Consider the following 19524-nt stretch of genomic DNA (forward strand, 5'->3'; position numbering starts at 1 on the left):
TTGGCACCTCGTCTCAGAGGACGCTCCCAAGCTGATGGCACAAGGAGGACATTAAGATTCACTGTATTTCCAAAAAAGAATTGTTGTCCACAGTGTCCAGTGTCCACGGTGATGGATATTCTAATTTATTTATGTTTCTGTATGTTTTTTCCAGTGTTTTTGAAGGACAAAAGATTGGGGCTTTCGTAGCCCCCACGTTACCTCGTGATCATTTCTCTGTTTGACTTTACCACTGAATACGATCTTGTGTAATTCCAGCCTGGTCACTCCTTCAGGACAACAGAGCAAGCGTCTTCATTTCCTTGCAGCACTGCCATGTTTTTGCCCATCATTGATAGCTCTGAGGAACAAACCAGAGGGTGCCCTTTTTCATTAAAGGGGGGTAGGGAGGTTTTGGCTAAAATATATCTTATTACATCACCATAAACCCGGAAGTGGCTGGGATACTGCCTTGAAACAAGATGTCCAATAGTTTTGAAGAATAAAAGTTTTCACCAGTCTGCTTGTCCGTATTTGCTGTTGGCTTTTTCTGATGCTGGAGCCATATTCAGGGCTTTGTCTACACTATTCGTCGTGGCTCTGTGATCTGCCTTTAAATTGAGGTATATTTAGTACTTTCATGGGTGTTCCAATGTTTTCACTGTAGCCTACTCCCATTGCAAATGTACTGGTTTTTAGCATAGAAAAAACTGACCTGGTACAGTTATAGGCATTGTGGAAGGTGTTTCCCCATTTTCATACTGTGGCTATTGCTGCTGTTTTGTTGCTAATTACAGTGCTTTGTATAGCACTAACTTTCTTAATTGAAGGTGTAGCACCAGCAGTACGCTGAATGCCTTGGCTTTCTTTTAGTTGGTTTTATTACATGAATCCATGGCTACAAAAATAGGCGTTGTCTTTCTTGACACTAGAGCTTCCTTTACTGGAACTGAAGTGGACACATGGATGCCGTCTGAGTGGACTTTTGTGCCCAAATGAACCTCAGTGGTATGCTACTGACCTGTCATTATGTGAAAGGAAAATCCCAAAGCAAACAAGCCACTGCAATTCCTCATTGTATTCTATGTTCGTCACTAATTAGCAGATGTTAGGAACTATACCAGTGGTTTCCAAACCGTGTGCCACAGCACCCAGGTGCCCAGGCTGGTTTCGCTTGGATGTGTCCATCTCCAGTCTCAGCGTGCATGAACAGCAAACAGATACAATCACTGCATGGCCCGAGGGCGCACAAATATTGTGAAAAGAGAAAGTAGACACACCCTTGCATTGCACGCACCATTCTCCATACCTTCATCGCAATTATTTTCAGGGATTAAAATGAAAGCACTACCTAGGCCGGGCTTACACACACACCCTGCCTAAAAAAAGTAATGTAATGGGGAGCCGCAGCCAACTGCCACTTGGTCAAGGGAGCCGCAGGTCAAAAAAGTTTGGGAACCACTGCCTGAAGGTGTCGTGTTATAATTGCATTTACATGAATGTGAAAGATGTTTGCATTATATAACAGTTATGCTTAGCTAAAAGCCTAACGTGCAATGAATTGTGTATGCCTACTTACAGTTATTTACGTATTTGATGTGCTCATGTAACGTTGTGAATTAGAAGTGGTTAGCAAGCATTCATTCATATGTAATTTCATGAGATTTGTATGCCATTTTTCTTATGTTGGCCGATTTCTGTAGGCCTGAAAATGTACTTTACCCTGGTCACTCTCTACTGGGTTTAAACGTGTAGGTTTGAATTTCATGTGCATGTTGAGTTTGTATCTTTCTCACTATTTTCCGTTGCAGGTGGTAAATTCATCATTGTTAGTTAGAATGTCGCTTTTGTTTTAGGAGTTAGGCTCGGAGAGCAGTAGATACAATGAGCGTATGAGAAGCTGATATCGGGAGACAGTGTTCTTTTTTGCTGGAACAGACTTGGGAAGCAAGGTCATCATGCCAGGAGCTGGGAGACACTAGGTGAAGAGGAGCATCCTAGAACTAGCTCCGTAGCTTATGCTACTTGACCTATGCAATGTGAGTGTACTTAGGAAGTCTTCATGTGCTGACACCTCATATTTTCCCTATTTGCCTGGGGAAATGCTAAGTAGGGAAGTCACCTTAGTGATAGCGTAGGGATAGATTTATGCTTTTCACTTACAAACCTGTGATGAAGTCTGACATAGACGTGGGGGCACTCATTGCCTGCGTCCTGTTTCTTGCAGATGTCATTCTGTTTATACTTCATTGAGTTAACTTTGCTCATAGGTTTGGTTTTGTATTAGTCCCGATGTATTTCTACAACCTCGTCTTGAGATTTTTGTATGTCCAACTATTTTTGGCTTTGTAATCAATCAACTAACTTGGAAATTGGAGTCTGTGATCCTTAAGAGTCATTAACTATTGGACCCGTATATGGTGTTGTAAGTAGTGATTGCACTATATCTCTTCCCTCTATACTGCCAAGCAAGAACCAATGGTCCATCCGCTAAAGAGTGTTTCTGAGTAAATTGTAGGTGGAACCTCAGTCCCATCAAGATAATGGCTGGAGCGATGAGGAATCACACCAAACCCCTGCTCAACAAGCAGTCCCCCAGAAGTTCTACCTGGGTGTCAATGTTGATCAACAGAGGTTAGGGCGTTGGGACGAAAAAGAGAAACACTGAGGCGGCTGAGGTTTCGATTTCACCCTGGGTGTCTGCTCGATAGGCTCTCCACAAAGGTAATCTTTCTCTGGACGTGCTCATCTAAGGCTCTCAAAGGTACAACACCATGAGTAAACACGGCACCCCTTTGTTATGTCTATCTAACAGTTCAAATGTTTCTATAATAATATAACCTTGATCTATTTCTTGTACCTGAAGTAATATTTACTTTTTCCCCAGTGAAGCCTTAAGTTTGCTCCACTGACTGTGATTGCATCTATCAATGCTCTTTTAAGTGGGTCTCTCAGTTTGTCTATTTCTGTGTCTTCCCATTTGTTCAGTCCGAGTGACTGTTTTGAAACTAAATGTATCCTTTAAGATTTGTTACAATTTTTAAACCTTTTGAGTTCAACATTTACATACACAATCTTTACCCTAACGATTACAGTTCTTATTTTCTTCCAGTTACAATTTGCACGGCCTTTCTTTTCACTAAATAACACATGATTTCTATCTTTGGTTGCTACATCCAGTTTCTATTTTCTTTCCTTCATTAATGATTTCTCAATTAGATCTTTATCGTTTGGTCTAACTGTCTTTTTTCCATTTCAGGTTTCTTGTCCTTACAAAGTTTTGAAGAAGACGAACTGTGAACAAATTCACAATCAGCACATGGATACCCGATAATTATCACTGTTCTTTCTTTAGTTAAACGAAGAGTTTTGTTAATACCTGAATGCTGATTATTTTCTGATGTGTTATTTGTATTTTGTCTCACCACAGTTACCTGGGTCTTTTCCCGGGGACCACGCTCCAACTGGACTGCAATAACTCTCAGGTATGTGTGAAACGCACAGGTTTCTGTTTTTCTGGTCGGATACCAAAGACGCAATGGTGCTTCTTTTGATTCTTTGGAGTACTGCAGCTGACTGTGGTGATAGTGTGGCCTTTATACAAGATCCTACCCATGATGGATGCTCAGGCTTGTGAGATCCCGCGAGACCTCGTGCAGGGTCCTGCAAGATCTCAGTGTACATGCACACTTGGGAGGTATACTGTGTGTTGATGGGTGTAGGTTTGACCTTTGGGGGCCCTATGTAGGTCCAGCAGCTGGCACATTGTGGAAAGGGCAAGGGCCAGGAGTAGGAAGTCTGAAATTCGGGGGTGGGCTGGACCCCGCTCTGTCTCTGTGGGAGGGGCCAGGCTCAGGCCATGGTTGTCAAGGGGCTAAGCACCGCCACCTAAACATCAGACAACTGCCGCCCACAAGCATGGATGTTGATGTTGTGCATCCTCAAGGGCACTGGCTGAAGGGCCCCCTTCAAAAACATTACTTTCCATGCCTTCCTCCCGTCCTTATGACTCTTACATTGAGTGATTTTCCTTTATTTATTAGGGAGCTAGGTTCAGATTCCAAATCAATCAATCAATCAATCAATCAATCAATCACATAATTTGTAAAGCGCACTACACACCCGGTAGGGTCTCAAGGCGCTGGGGTGATGAGGGGTGCTGTTACTGGTCGAAGAGCCAGGTCTTGAGTTGTCTCCTGAAGGTCAGCAGGTCGAGGGGTAGGGTGTTCCAGGTCTTGGCAGCGCGATTGGAGAAGGATCTGCCTCCGGAAGTGGTTCTCCGGATGCGTGGGACCGTGGCCAGGGCGTGGTCAGCGGAGCAGTGTTTCCTGTTGGGTACGTAGAAGGAGAGTCGACTGTTGAGATAGGCTGGGCCGGTTTTGTGGAGTGCCTTGTGTGCGTGGATCAGGAGCTTGAAGGAGATTCTTTTGTCGATGGGGAGCCAGGGCAGGTTCCTCAGGTGGGGGGTGATGTGGTCGCGGCACGGGACGTCGAGGATCAGGCGTGCGGAGGCATTCTGGATTCTCTGTAGTCTGCCGATGAGCTTGGACGGGGCTCCGGCGTAGAGGGCGTTTCTGTAGTCGAGTCTGCTGCTGACTAGGGCCTGGGTGACTGTTTTCCTTGTGTTAGTCGGGATCCATCTGTAGATCTTGCGGAGCATGCAGAGGGGTTGAAACAGGTGGAGGAGACTGCGTTGACTTGTTTGGTCATGGAGAGTTTCGAGTCGAGGATGACTCCCAGGTTGCATGCGTGGTCGGTGGGGGCCAGGGGGGACCCCAGTGATGTGGTCCACCAAGAGTCATCCCATGTAGAGGGGTTGGATCCGAGGATGAGGATTTCCGTCTTGTCTGTGTTCAGTTTGAGGTGGCTGTCCTCCATCCAGTCGGCGACGGCCTTCATTCCCTGGTGGAGGTTGGATTTGGCGGTGAGGGGGTCCTTTGTGAGGGAGAGGATCAGCTGAGTGTCGTCAGCGTAGGAGATTATGTTGAGGTCGTGCTGTCGGGCGATGCGTGCTAGTGGTGCCATGTAGACCTCGGATCGGAACGGGGGGAGGCGGACTCTCTGAGTTCTGCCGGAGAGGAAGGAGGTGGTCCAGTCCAGGGCCTTGTTTCGGATCCCTGCGTCGTGGAGGCGCTTGCGTAGTGTGCGGTGGCAGACGGTGTCGAAGGCTGCGGAGAGGTCCAGGAGGATGAGGGCCACCGTTTCACCGTTGTCTAGCAGGATCCTGATGTCGTCTGTGGCGGCGATGAGGGCGGTCTTGGTGCTGTGGTTGCTGCGGAATCCTGATTTGGATGGGTCTAGGATGTTGTTGTCTTCGAGGTGCCGGGTGAGCTGGGTGTTTACTATCTTCTCGATGACCTTTGCTGGGAATGGAAGCAAGGAGATAAGCCGGAAGTTCTTGAGGTCGCTCGGGTCCGCCTTGGGTTTCTTCAGTAGGGCGTTGATCTCTGCGTGCTTCCAGTTCTCTGGGAAGGTGGCGGTCTCGAAGGAGAGGTTGATGATTTTGTGCAGGTGGGGTGCGATGGACTTGCTGGCTTTGTTGAAGATGTGATGCCGGAGGGGGTCGGATGGGGAACCGGAGTGGATTGTTCCCATAGTCTTGATTGTGTCCTCGATGCTCACGTCTACCCAGGTTGTCAGGGTGTCGTGGGCGGTGGGGTGCGGTGGGTTCGGTGCGGTGTGGTCAGCAAGGGTCGTCCGGGGTCTGAAGCAGTCATGTATGTCGGTGATTTTCCGGTAGAAGAAGGTGGCGAGGGAGTCGCACAGGGCTTGCGATGGTGGGATGTCGTTGGAGCTGGGGTTGGAGAGTTCCTTCACGACGGTGAAGTACTCCTTGCTGTTGTGTGCGTTGTTGTCAAGGCGGTCTGTGAAGGAGGTTCTTTTGGCGGTCCTGATGAGGTGGTGGTGGTTGCGGATGGCGTCTTTGTGGGCAGTGCGGCTGTCTGGCGTCTTGTCGCTGTGCCGTATGTTTTCCAGTTTCCGGCAGGTGCGTTTGGAGTTGAGGAGTTCCGGGGTGGACCAGCTGACTCTTCTGCTGGTGTCTCTGTTGGTGGGGTTTTTCAGCGGAGCGATGGTGTTGGCGGAGTCATTCATCCAGCGTTCGAGGGCGAGTGCACCTTCATCCGGGTTGGTTGGGATCATCGGGGGGTTGAGTGCAAGGTTTGTCTGTAGTTGTTCTTCAGTGATTTTGCCCCAGCGGCGGCAGGGGGTCTGTAGGGTGCGGTGGTGTGTGGGTGGTTTTCGGAAGGAGAAGTGGATGCAGTGGTGGTCTGTCCAGGTGAGTTCGGAGGCTTGGCTGAAGGTGACGTGGGGACTTGAGGAGAAGATGACATCTAGCGTGTGGCCGGCGCTGTGGGTCGGTGTCGTGACGAGCTGTTTCAGTTCAAGGTTGGCGAGATTGTCGATCAGGGTGAAGGAGTTGCTGTTGTTGTTGTTCTCCAGGTTAAAGTTTAGGTCTCCAAGGAGGATGTAGTCGGTGGAGGTCAGCGCGTGTGTGCTGATGAGGTCGGCGATGGAGTCGCAGAATTGAGGCCGGGGTCCTGGAGGTCTGTAGACGAGGGTGCCTCTAGGGTGGTCTTTGGGTCCGTGTGGATCTGGAAGTGCATGTGTTCGGCGGTGCTGAGGGTGTCGTTGGTGTTTGTTGAGATTTTTATGGTGTTTTTGTGGACGATGGCGATTCCTCCTCCGGCCCTGTTGGTGCGGTCTCTGCGGGTGATCTTGTACCCGTCTGGGATGGCTATGGCGATGTCTGGCGAGGAGGCTTCAATCATCCAGGTCTCGGTCAGGAAGGCGATGTCCGGTGATGTGGTGTCGAGTAGGTCCCAGAGTTTGTGCGGAGCGGGTGTTGATCAGGATGCATCTAAGCTGGTTGGCTTCCGTTGTGGTGGGTGTCTTGGCGCTTTCGTGGCAGGAGAAGCTGCAGTACCGGCAGGTGAAGGGGCCGTGGGTGAGCCTCGGGGTGGCCATGCAGCAGGTGTGAGTTCTACCTGGGTTGAGAGCGATGAGGGTCTTGGCGTCGTAGCAGAGGTGGTCTTCCTGGCCGGTGTGGGGGCCAGGGGTTTTGCGCTGGGCGCGGTCCAGGCGCGGACGGGCGCAGACAGGCTTGCCTTAGGCGCGCCTTCGGTGCGCCTGCGGCGTGGCCGCACAGCGGCCGCCATATATAGGGAGGTGGGGAGGTGGGGAGGGAGGAGCAGCTAGGAGGCGGGAGGTGAGGGACAGGTGTAACGAATGGGCGCGGAGGGGGCGGGGCCGCAGGGGAGGCAGCGGCGGGGATGGAGGGCGGGAGACTGCCGCGGGGCATGGAGGAGCGAAATGGGTACAAAATAAAAGGGGCACAGGGCACGAGTCAGCACAGGGGAACGAGAACGGAGGCACAGACGTTGGCGAGGGGTACAAAATACAAGGGGCACAGAGCAGAGCGGCGAGCTAAATACAAAATGCAAAATACAAGGGGCACAGAGCAGAGCGGCGAGCAAAATACAAAATACAAGGGGCACAGAGCAGAGCGGCGAGCGGGGGGCAGGGGGCACAGACGGATGCAGGAACAAGGCAACAGGCAGCAAATGAAAACAATGAAACGAACCTAAAGGCCACCACTGGCCACCAGGAATGAGGCGCAGGTGGAAGCCTGCGGGTGGAGGAGGGCCTCGAAATCACCGGCGGCGGCAGCAGCGAACAGCGACAGCGGGGGTGCAGACGGAGCTGCAGCGGGGGGGGAGCGACCTACCAGGAGGTGAAGGGTTGCTCCCAAAAGGGAATACGTTTTGAACTATGAATGTTATGCTACATTGTTTGATTAGCTGATATTTAGATTATTAAAAAATCCATTTAGGATTAATGTCATGTTTTCACTAGTATAGTGATTATACTTGGAGAGAGGAGTTGGCCTAAACGGCTAGGGTGGTCGACCTCGAATCTGGGGATCTGGGTTCGAGTCTCGGCAATGACGCTGAACATCCTGTGATTCTGGGCAAATCATTCAATCTCCCCATGCCTAACAAAAATGAATGTGTGTCCTCATGTAACGTAACTGGTGCTATGCAAAGCACTCTGATACCCGATTCGGGTCAATTTCGTGCTATATAAAACTCTGTAAAAAAAAAAACTGAGTACTATGTAACTTGAATGTATGGATAGTATTTTTTCAAGTTTACTTGTGTGTATTTTCCTTGGTGGTTTGTTTTAAAAATCTTTTTTTTGTTTTACTTTCGGAGGCACACATCAAAACAACTAACACACAGAAGGACAAATTACATTAGAGAAAAAACATAGAAAAACATGACTACAAGTTAGTAGGAAAGACAAGCATTGATATAAAAGGTCTAAAGTGCAAAAAATAAATAAAATGCAATCAAGATTTAGGGCCTGATTACAATGTCGGTGGGACCACCACCGCCAGGCAGTCAGTGGTGGTCCCAGCGCCGTTTGCCCCTGCAGGTCCACCCGTCGCATTAGGATGCGGCGGGCAGAGGCATCTGGCGGAGAGACTTCCGCCGCACATCCGATGGGCTTAAGCAGCCCGTCGGACCGTTGGAGGGACAGTAATCCCGTACAGATTCCAATGTCCCTTTCTGCCTGCCCTTTCAAGGCAGTACGCTCGCCATGAAAAGGCAGGTGGAAAGTGACTTTAGGGGCCCCTCCGGGCCCCCCTTTCCCACAGCTATGGGGCCCCTAAACATCCCTGCACCGTGTGGCAGGCACCACATGGTACCTGTCACAAGGTGCAGGGATGTTTCAAAACATGCCTCTTAGCAGTGAGGTTTGTGCTGCAGTCCTTTTTTGGGCTGCAGCACAAGCCTCAATGCTAAGAGGCATGTTTCCGACCTCCTCCACTGCAGTCGGATCCCAATTTGGCTGGCGGGACCGCTGACTCCATGACGGCTGGTCCCGTTCCCGACATGATGGCGGTCGGACACTCATCCAACAGCATCATAATCAGCCCCTTATTTTCACCCAACATTATGGAAGATTTTTTTATATCATTAAAAGGCAATATAACCCAAGACATCAACGAGGCTGGAGTGACTGCTGTAAATCTAAAGTTCTCTTAATAAAGCGCTAAAGTGTCTCGATTCCCCTCCCCTGCTAAATATAAGTCCTGACAATAAACAGGACGCAAAATAGATAAATCAGTTTTTATTTATAGAGGTCAATAGTTCAGAGTTGTCCTTAACAAATAATGTGCCCCATGTCTTAACAAATTTTGGGCTAGCACCGGCAAGTTTGGCATTTAGTTCTATACATTGTCTGACTCAAAACATTTTAACATACCAGTCCGTAAAAATGTGACTAATGGGGTCTTCCAATTCTCTAGTATTAATAAATAAGCCCTTTACATTGCAATACAGATCAGCTTCTGAAATTTCCAGGGGATGCATAGCAATTCGGGGAATATCAATGAAGAAAGATTCATCAAGCCACTGAAATATGGAACATCAAAAGTTATTTAATTTAGGGCGTTGCCAAATGGTGTGGGACCGGTTTGCAGCATACAAAGTATCACATCTGGAGCAATTAACAGGATGGATAACATTTTCCTAAATGAATATAAGCCAGGGGAAGTGGCCTGATGCCAATGGAGTAAGACTGAAACCTCAGCGCTCCTGGCTGGCTGCCTCCATCTGATGCCATCCTGTTCTTATCCCTACCTGAGGGACCTGCTGAGTAGGGAGGGGAGCTGTGGCCATACACTGCCATCAGGAGTGGCCCGCGCATGTAAGAGCAACGGGTGGGAGTCAACAAACAACGAGGGAAAAAAACACTTACCTTGCGCTCGCAGCATCGCAGAGTCGCTCTTACCTGCACGGGCCGGACCTGACTGCCGTGCATGGGTGGCTGGATTTCAACTTTTCCCCAGGTCACAGCAGAGTAATCGGAGGCCGGAGCACCATGAGCGTTGTGAGTTGGGAGATAATGGCATCCTGGCTTTTGAGACTGTCTTAGTGTGTGGTTGATCTGGTTGGTTTCTGGCTGCTAGAAAGGCTGTGAGATGTTGGAATTCCCCTGCAGAGGTGGGAGATTGGTATACAGCTGAGAGGAAGAGTTTACCCTGCCTTGCAATTGGCACAAAGGAGTTGGGCCTGGATACGCCCAGGTTTTGATCCCCTGGTGAGCGCTAAGAGAAAAGAGCAGTGAGAGTGGTTCACCATGTGGTGTGCATGGACCCTGAAGTGGTTTGTTGGCTATTTACGTGGCGCACACTGACTACCTGCCTTACTTGGTGTCCTGCCTGGCCAGGGTGGTGGATTTGTAGTTAAGTCCTTCCTCACTAATCATGGGTAACCGTATGAGAAAACCATGAAAAAGGCAAGAGACGGACCTGCGCCAGTCACCCACACTGGAAACCAGTGATGTGGAAGAGGGGAATGGTGCTGCATCCGCTCCCAGGGACCCAAGAGGATGCTACACTAGAAGGTAGGCTACAGGTGATTGCCGACTCCCGGCAAGCATTGGAATTGAAAATGGGTGCCAAATTGGTGGATATGGAGATTCTTTGAGATGATCACCACCACCTGGCTGAACGAGTCACATCAACGGACCATGCCTAATGGACCTCTCTCCTGAAGTGGAGATGATAAGGGAATGCCATGGAACAATGGAAAATAATGGAACACACAGGGCCGAGGATGCCGATCACAGGGCCCGAGGAAAAATATTAGAGTGATTGGGCTGCCGGAATGGGCAGAAGTGCCTGACATGCTGGACTTTCTGGAGAAATGGTTGAAGGAGGTGATGGCACCTAAGGGACTTTTCCCCATTTTTGCTTTGGAAAAAGCATGCAGAGTCCCGGCGAGACGTCTGCCGTCGGCCAGAGACCCGCAGCCTGTGGTGACTAATTTGTTATATTATAAAGAAGATGGTCCTCTTCTGAGTTAGGCTATACTGAGGCGAGACCTGAGGGTGACAACCACAGAATCATAGTCTTCCCAGACTTTACAAGAGATGTACAAAAATGAAGGGCCTGGTTCTTGGAGGCTAAGAAGAAACTCCGCCAGATGGGCATTCAGTATGTTATGTTTTTCCCTGCCAGGCCGCGTGCGGTGACGGAGGACAGAGTGCAATTTTTCACATCCCTGCAACAAGCATGGGACTAGCTTGATAGTCATCCTCCTTATGGAGACCCTTGCACATGCCACAAGGCATGAGGATGCCTGGAAGTCACCTAGACGGAGAGGGCAGAGTGGGCATAGGACGATGCCCCCAAAGCTCAAGTTCAGCATGGACAACAGAGGGTCGTGGCAGCAGTGGCGATGATGGGAGCATCGGGGGTGAGTTACCTATCAACAGTGGGAGCAGATGGGGCATCAAAGCTCTATGATGGGTTCAGATGCTGCTATGTCTCAGCTGATGACGTATTTATCTGAGTGGTGCTGAACTCTTGTACACTAGGTTTTGCTGGGGGGGAGGATGCTGTATGTCTCAGCTCACAGGTGAGATGGGTCCCTCGGCCCTACTTGGGGTCTACCTGATGTGATTGGATGGGTTGGTGCGATTTAGAGAGACTCCCATGCTGGTGTTCCCCCACAGGTGTTTTGCTTGTGTTAATTGCATGCACAGTTGGTGTTAGGATGTCGGTTTTGAATGGAGGATGTTGCCTTCTTGTCCTAGGGTTGGGGAGTTGGGTTGGGGGTTATAGTTCAAGCCATGCCTTCCGCTGGTCTTTACTGTTGTTGGGGACTGGGGTGTGGATGACAGGGTATGAGAGTGCCCCTGCCTCTCAGTTGCTGTGTACTTTGCTGCTTGTTTACCTATGGATGCAAATGTATGTTCTGGAAATCCAGAGGGCGTAATAATATGCCTAACCTCTATAAAGTATATTCTTATCTCAAAAGGTGGAGGATACATATTGCCCTACTACAGGAAACCTATCAGACTACTGCTGAGGGATTAGCATTCCACAAACTCTGGTATGGCCAAACTTATTACACCATTTTTTCGGCCTTTGCACAGGGGGTTCTCATATGCATATGCACTGGCGTTCCCTTTCAGAAGACATGCGAGCTGATTGACAGTGGGGGAAGATACGTGGTGCTTACAGGGAGGTTGGCAGGGCAGGACCTGGTGGTGGTTAACATATAAGCCCTGACTGTGGACTAGGCGGGCTTCCTTGATGAGCTATCCCGAGTTTTAGCGCCCTACTTGGTACATCATGTTCTTTTGGGGAGAGTTTTTAACTGTGTGGTGGCTACCATTTTAGATCGATCACACCCACCATTGTGGGTCTCCCCAGTGATTCGGCTGACCAAGAAGTTTGCAAGCTGGTAGCTCCAGTGGGGAATGGTTGACTCCTGGTGGCACTCCCACCCATCGGCTAGGGATTTCCTTTTTTCGGCTACATGAGTTGCATTTACGCCTCAATATGTTTCTTTATTCTCCCGGGGTACATGCGGCTGTGCAGGATGGGTAATATTTGGCCTGAATGATTTTGGATCATAATCAGGTTCTGGTAAGGCTAAACTGGGAATTAGCACATCCCCACACTCCTACATGGTGGTTAAGAGTTGAGTGCTTGAGGATCTGGTGGTTTTGAACCTGATTGGGGACAGTGTCAGAAACTACTTTGAGGAGAATGAGATCACAGCTTCCACACCACAGCTAGAATGGGATGTGTTTAAAGTGATGATCAAGGGGAGGTGCATCAGGGAGGCGGTGGGTGTTAAGAGAACATTGCTGTGCGAAGTAGAGGATCTGGAAGGGGTGTTTGGAGATATGAAGAAGCAGAGACCAGGTGACCACGCTTTGCAGCAGGTGCTTCTTGAAGCCGGGGAAACTCTGGTGAGCCGTGTTGAGAAGCTCAGGTGTTTCGACTACCGAGACTATATGGTACGGGCAGATGTTGAGAAGTACAAGGCAGGACGGTTGCTGGCTAACCCTACTAAGAGGATGTCTGGGATTATGGAAAAGTATTTTTAGGCAATGAATGCTTTAGGGATTAATATACATCCCTTAATGCGAGCGCTTCAGCTCAGGCAGGACACAAGATTGATGACTTTTTAGACCCTTTCACCCTCCTGATGCAGGAGGAGGCTATGGCCTTGGGGGAGGATATTACATTGCCAGAGATTAGGGTGGCAGCCAAGAGTATGGCTCGGGAAGGGTGCCAGGAATGAATGGGCTTTCCATTGAATTTCACGCTGCATATATTGAGGCACTATCCCGCAAAACTTGTAGAGGTTTATAAAGTGGCACATGCTTCTGTCCACCTACCGACTTCTATGTACACAGTGCTGGTGATCCATTGTTGAAACCTGATCACCCATCTCAGGATATGATGCCTTATTGACCTCTGTTGATGCTTAATGTCGATTATAAGATCCTGAGTTGTGTCCTGGCAACACGATTATTGCCCTAAATGACTCGACTTGTGCACGCGGATCAGTCCATCTTCATTCTAGGCCAGAATACAGCGATTAATATCAAACAGCTTTTGGAATTAATGGAGGATAAATCCAATGATAAAAGGGAAGCAGTAGTTTTGGCCATCGATATTGGGACAGCCTTTGATAGTCTGGAGTGGCAGTTCCTCTATAGGGTGCTGAAGAAGATTGAATTGGGTAGCGAATTTGTGAACTAGACTTGGCTGCTGTACTCCAGACCCACGGCCTGAGTTAGAACTGGCACTGTGAAATCAGAGTAGTATGAAGTGAGGCAGGGTACATGCCAGGGTTCCCCATTGTCCTCACTGCTTTTTGAGCTGTTGGTCAAGCCTTTAGCTTGTAGAGCATGATCCAGGTTCAATAGAATAGCCTAGAGGTGAAGGGATCATTGCACCACATTGCCATGTATGTGGATGATAGGCTGTTATTTTTGCCTAACACAGCCACAGAGGTCATTGGATCACTTTGAGGCAGTGCCGGGACGTGGTATCAATTGGTTGACGTCCCGTTTGCTTCCAATGAATAGGGAATAGGTGCGGATCCTGGCCCTGAGTGGATTGCTCTGGGAACCTACTTGTTTGTGATACCGGGGGGTTAAAGTATACCATGTTTTCAAGGATCTTTCAGATGGTAATGTGGCCACTGCTGTTCTGGCCCTTGGGTTACTGTATATTTTGGAAGTCCTTACTGCTCTCTGAAGCGGGCCGTATAGTTCTTACTAAAATGGTGACACTTCCGCGGTTGTGGTACATTTAATGGTGCTGCCACTCAGCCGCGGTCGGTAGTAGGAGTAACTGCAGGGCGGTGACGTGGGGAGGGGGAGGGGCAGGGTGGGGGGTAGTAAACTATGGATTACGGAGGTTTATAGGTAAGTTAACATATAAATTAATAAAATGAATTTCGTTGCGTGCACTGCATCCCCAAATGCGATGCAGTGCACGCAACGAAATTCGTTTTATTAATTTATATGTTAACTTACCTGTAAACCTCCGTAATCCATAGTTTACTACCCCCCACCCTGAACCTCCCCCTCCCCACGTCACCGTCCTGCAGTTACTCCTACTACCGACCGCGGCTGCTGCCACTTCTGGTCCCTCGTAGCGTCTTTTGGGAGCTGGATTTCCTCATATTAGCTCTTATATGGAGTGCAGGGCACTGTAGGGTGGCACTAACTAAACTGCAGCACCCAGTTGGGGAATGGGGTCTAGCAGCTCCAGATTTTGAAGCTTACTATTTAGCAGGGCAGATGCAGTGGTTTACTCTATGGGTGGATAGCCGACAGACTCCAAGTGAGGAGACAGACCCATTTGTACCCCTGCCCTGGTGGTTGTTTAAGGTGCTTTGACCCCCCCCTCCCACATCAGGCACGCCGGGTTGGACCTGCTGAGCTCCGAGTCATGAGTCAGTACTAGCAGAACTGCTTGTTGAAGACTTGTATTGAGTTCCCATATTTCCCAGATATTCTGTTGCTGCGCCTGGCAGTGCTGCCCAATAGGGGTAACTGGCAGGGTCTGGCTGCATGGACGGCCTTGGGAATGGCCTGGAGGGGGACTTGTTCCAGGCGGAGATGTTGTTTGTAGACCTGCAACTGGAATTTGGTCTCCCATGGGGCCACTTCTTACTCCATAGGTATGTAGTGGTGGCAATTAACACCTACTGTGGGGCTGAAGAAGCAGAACAACCCACACACCAGGGCTGTCATCTGATTTGCACGTCATCGTGGTACACATAAGGTGGTTACATGTTTTTATCGGGTGCTCAGAGCAGATGGGTTGGTGCCCTTGACTGGACTCAGGGAGAAGAGGGAGGAGGATTTGGGGACCCTGATCCGTGAGATGGATTGGGCGAAAATTCTGTAAACAGTCCTGATTTATCTAAAAGATAGAATAGCTTTTTAATTCCATTTAATAGAATATCTTGCAGTAGATTTGACTGTTTTTGCTGTGTCAAATATGAACTCCCAGCTTTTTTTTTTAGTAGTATTCTCAACCAAATTAAAAACCAAATCCTTGTGGTCCAATATAAGAATGTGTCTCTTTACATCGCGGATTTTACTCCGCGGTGCATTCACAACACGGTTGTTACAACGACCGCGTTGTCAGAACGCACTACCACTACAACGCAAGTCGTTACTAAAACTTGCGCTAGATGGTGCGCTGGACTTAGGAATAGTATGATTTACTATTCCAACTCAAGTGTGTGCAACACTAGGGAACGTGTTGGAATAGTAAATCATACTCTTTCTTATCCTAGACCTCCATCTAGTGCAAGTCGTTGTTACGACTTGCTTAGTAATGGCACTGCGTTGTAACAATACGGTCGCTGTAACAACTGCGTTGTGTTTGCACGCGGTGTAAAACCTGCGATGTAAACATTGTCTCCCCCAATATAAATAATGGATAAAATACTTAAGGGGAAAGATGGAGGACATTAAAGGAGCAAAGGATTAAATTCTTATCTATTCTAGTTCCATCCTCGATTTCGGTCCGAGTTTTCCTTCTGTCAGAAAATCAGTTGTTCTGGAAAACCCGCTAATTTTCCATTGCTCTATCATTTTCAAGTCAATAACCTCTTGATTATTAAAAAAAAAATCTTCAAGACGGGTTGAAGCATTTACATATGGAATCTGAAAGTGGCTGAAAGATTGGGTTTTCCTTGTTTAGAAACCAAAGAGATGCTATATCATACTTTTCTGAGGGATTTCACTAGGCACAGTTTATCTCTAATGTTATTAACTTTGTAGTTTGTAACATAATTTCTATCAGTTCATTGTGTGAATAGAGTTGAAATTGTTGTGTCACTTTAAACCTGGGGGCGGTGGGTTTTGTACAACATAAACAAAATAATACATTTTAAAATTGGGTAGCGCTAAACCCTCCATCTTTAATTGAACCGTGTAAAGTGCTAAGTGTTAGCCTAGGACGCGATTCTTGCCATAAAAAAGAAGAAATTAATAAATCTAATTTCTTGGGGAAAGTTGCAAAAAAAGCAAAGAGCAGCAGAAAAAAAGAAAATTAAAAATTGGGAGCACAGTCATTTTAATCAAAGCTGCTCTACCAAGAAACGTAAGAGGTAATGACTTCCATTTTAGTAATTGGACATTGGTTTGTGCTAATAATGGTTGATAATTTAATTCATAGAAATATTCTATCTGATTGGTGAATTTAATGCAGGGGTGGCGTTTTGGATGTTGAAAGTAACAGTTTCGTAGCTCAGGCTAAACTTTCCGCAAAGCAATTGCTTAATAATATTGCTTAATATTACTCCCGTCTGAGCTTATTGATCCTGTATCCCCCCCATACCCTCATATAATCAAACATTTCAAACACTCTCTCTAGACATGATTTATCAGGTTTCACAAACAACATGATGTCATCATATTTACATCTTGTGTTTTATATATCAGATAACATTGTAGCTCATTTCACTTGCATATAGAGTGATGATTACATATGCATATATTCTTTTATATCGATATATATATCACTGTGAATCTGTATCATGTTGTTACCCATATCGATTGTTTCATGTCTATGGTTTTGATTTATTATTAATTTTAAAAGGTGGTGGGTCGCAATCACCTGAATTAAGGCTTGTGTCAGACTGCTGCTGTTTCACTAATAAACAACAGCATTTTGGAATATACCCTGGAGTGACTGGAGTGTCAACATTCTTTCCTGTTGGAAACCGCTTTGGCATACATATAGAAAGTTAGTATACATAATGTGTAGTCATCTAATATGGTCCACTGAGGGGTTCTGGTGCCATCATAGCCACGAGGTTATCACCAGACCATAGAGATGGTAATCTGGAACCATATTATGTATTTTATATTATATGTTTACGTTGGGTAGTTATCTTGAAAAGGAGGTTTTCTTCAACCTGCAGCTAACAATGGGAACTGATTGCAATTTGATTATTTAGGCCTGCCTTTCATGAACAAATTATTGATAAAACAATCCACAATGGTGAGGATCAGATGATTTATGTGATTCTGCAGTTGCAGTGCTTACCGCATAATTATGGATTTACTGCACGCATCAAATAATCAGTTGGATAAAGATGAAAACCTTGCTGCATAGTTTGTCCTTCATGCTGCATATTCAAAGAAGCCAAGACAATGGTAAAGCTCTTCAGAGTATCTTTATGGGCAATCGTTAAAATGCTGAAATATATATTTCACAGACAACCATGAAATATTTCTCAGTTTACTGTGAAATATAGGTTTTTACACCACTGCACTGTATGCAGTAAAATCACCCAAACATGTAATATCTTTACTTTGTTTTGTATTTTTAAGTTGTAAATACGTTTCGTTATGTTCATGGCTTTGCGCAGCATTGTATATGGTACTATTGTCTGAAACACATGAAAAGGCCCATCATGCTCAGAAAATCAAATTTAGTGCACTGATTATCCCAACATATAGTGTGTGCCCACATATTTCATCATTGGGACGTAGACTTAGTTGCTTTGGCTAGACCAGAAAGATCTGGCCTGCCTTCCCGATCACAGTACAAAAAAAGCATGGAGCAGAGTGGATCTGCTCATTGAAAGTCTACATGTATGAATGCGAGCCATTTCTCTTGACCGTGGCCATCCTAATCATTGAATATTGATGACAAAGTCTGTGCTCTTCATTGGAATCTTGGCTTATAGTCACAGAACTGGCTTATGTAGAACAGAGACTGTGACACACACATCTACCTTATATTCAGTGAAAGTATTCCTATAATTAATTCCACCATCTATAAAAAAAAAATGAACAAATGGATAGCTGTCAAATTTCCAATGAAAGAAAGTGGTTGACCACTTTAACATGGGCCCTCACCAAAGTCTTAGGCGCACAAAGGGACACTTCCCAAATTCCAACCCTGACTTTTAGTATTTTCCCTTGAAACTGTCATATGATAAAGTCATTAGTTGAAGTGTACAATGATGCCAAACATATATCATGACCTTTTCTACGTGCTGTATATTCAGAAAGATTGTATTTTTTGTTAGCATCAAGAAAGAACCCTCTTTGGATTCAGCATTGAGAATGTATACTACAAATTCATTATGACCATCGCATGGCTCTAGATGCAGTTAAGACTACATCTGGAAATTCTGATACCACTGTGTGGGTTAATTTCCTATGCTGTATTACTGTAATTTATAAACATATATAAATGAGATCTATCGAATTATGTAGAAATATGTTTCCACACCGACTCTCACATGCACTTCTCATATTCCAACATACCTGGTAAAATGTGTTCTTGAAAAGCCCTGGGGGCAGGATAACTTATAAAAGTTCCTATTTCGACCCAGATCAGCAATTAGAAAATGGTGAGAATGAGGACTTTCATAGTGAAATATGAAACTCAGTGAGAACTGGTTACCGTGGTTTGTGTGCAGTACTGAGGTTGTGCCGTTCAATTCAACGAACAAGGTACATTGACATAACTAACCCAACAGCCGACCTACTATCCGCAGTACAGTGCATCTTCGCATCTGTGAACGTCTAAATTAGCACTCTCCTTCCAATGGTATTGTGTGAAGTTGGTTATAGCACAAAAGATCTTGAGAGTCATCACCGCACTGCAAACACCAATGCATTCATGTTGCAGAAAAGAACGATAACACAGTTGTTACCTTAAAACGCAGGTGTAGAACCCGCTGTCCTCTACCTCTGCTGAATGAACCCAAATGGAATCGTCATCTTTGCTCATCATGACTTCTGAGAAGATGATTGGCTCCTCCAGATCCCCTTTGTTTCTGTACCACATAAGACGCAGGCCCGTGCTTTGGGCCATGCTATAGTTGGTTCGGATGTAGCTGTAGAACAGGGCACATTTCATCCGCACAGGTTCTCCAGCCAGTGCCATGTAGGTCTTGAGATCCACGGACCAGTCAATACACCCGTCAACTGAGAAGAAAATAGCAGAAAGAATAAAATTTTAATCCAACATAAAAAAAATTAAAAAGACATAAAGCTAAAGTCCTCTTTAACATTGTGCATGATAATAGATATCTGAGACTCCTGTGTTTTAGTTTACAGTGATTTACAAACAAAAGCTTCAAAAAATAAAAGTAAACTAGGCAGGCCTTACCCTGTGCCATTAGTCTGTTATATTAGTAAATCTCTCTCCTTCCCTCCTGTCTAATCTGATGGCTTTGAGGGCAA

The 19524-nt window shown here is 46.7% G+C and overlaps 1 protein-coding gene across 1 annotated transcript in view; it reads right to left on the minus strand.

The window, feature by feature from the left end:
* IL1RAPL2 (interleukin 1 receptor accessory protein like 2) overlaps positions 1-19235 on the minus strand; it is a 1350034-nt gene extending 1330799 nt beyond the window's left edge. The window contains exon 1 of the mRNA XM_085606684.1: positions 18993-19235. Coding sequence (XP_085462810.1) covers positions 18993-19225 — 233 coding nt within the window. The 5' untranslated portion in view covers positions 19226-19235. The remainder of the gene's footprint in view (positions 1-18992) is intronic.
* Positions 19236-19524: the final 289 nt, after the last annotated feature.

This window comes from Triturus cristatus, chromosome 5_2 (assembly GCF_964204655.1).
Source record: "Triturus cristatus chromosome 5_2, aTriCri1.1, whole genome shotgun sequence".
NCBI classification, from domain to species: domain Eukaryota; kingdom Metazoa; phylum Chordata; class Amphibia; order Caudata; family Salamandridae; genus Triturus; species Triturus cristatus.